The 687-nt window shown below is 49.5% G+C and overlaps 1 protein-coding gene across 1 annotated transcript; it reads right to left on the bottom strand.

Moving 5' to 3' along the window:
• Nucleotides 1–8: 8 nt before the first annotated feature.
• SARC_17968 (hypothetical protein) lies at nt 9–687 on the bottom strand (the record flags this gene model as incomplete). The annotated part of the gene is made up of 1 exon (XM_014287946.1): nt 9–687. A coding segment is annotated over exon 1 (647 nt), but the record flags the coding sequence as incomplete, so codon positions are not given.

Here is a 687-nt window from a genome sequence, read left to right as displayed (position 1 = left end):
GATCGTACCCGGAATCGTGACTAGTGTCGTCCGCACCTGCGCTTTCGTACACTTTGGCCATTATCGGATGCACAACCCCCTCTAAGGTACTCTTCTGTGTTCTCAAATCCTCGAGCTCAGCCTCAGGATTGCTATCCAGAAACTCAACCGCCTCGTCTACCGCATTTCTGATACGCTCCTTATCATCTTCCGATAGCTTCGAACCGATCTTATCCTCATCTTCAATTTGAGATCGCACGCTGTATGCCATGCCCTCAAGATCGTTCTTTAGGTCCACACGCTCTTTGATTGCCTTGTCAGCTTCGGCGAACTTCTCGGCATCCGCAATCATCTTCTCGATATCTTCCGGAGTGAACCGGTTTTGGTCATTTGTCACTGTGATCTGATTCTTGGTTCCAGATCCCTTTTCCTCCGCACTGACAATGAGTAGACCATTGGCATCTAGTTCGAAGGTCACTTCCACTTGGGGCACACCACGAGGTGCTGGAGGAATACCTGTCAGGTCGAATTGGCCCAGCAGATGATTGTCCTTAGTCATACTTCGCTCTCCCTCGTAGATTTTTAGTGTTACAACAGGCTGGTTGTCCGCTGCCGTGGAGAAGATCTGGGACTTTTTGGTTGGTATGTTGTTGTTGCGAGGAATCACCTTAGTCATCACACCGCCCACAGTTTCGATACCAAGAGTCA

Source organism: Sphaeroforma arctica, assembly GCF_001186125.1.
Source record: "Sphaeroforma arctica JP610 unplaced genomic scaffold supercont1.13028, whole genome shotgun sequence".
Taxonomy (NCBI): domain Eukaryota; class Ichthyosporea; order Ichthyophonida; genus Sphaeroforma; species Sphaeroforma arctica.
Note: the sequence above shows the minus strand (reverse complement) of the source record. Positions and strands in the feature narration are given on the sequence as shown.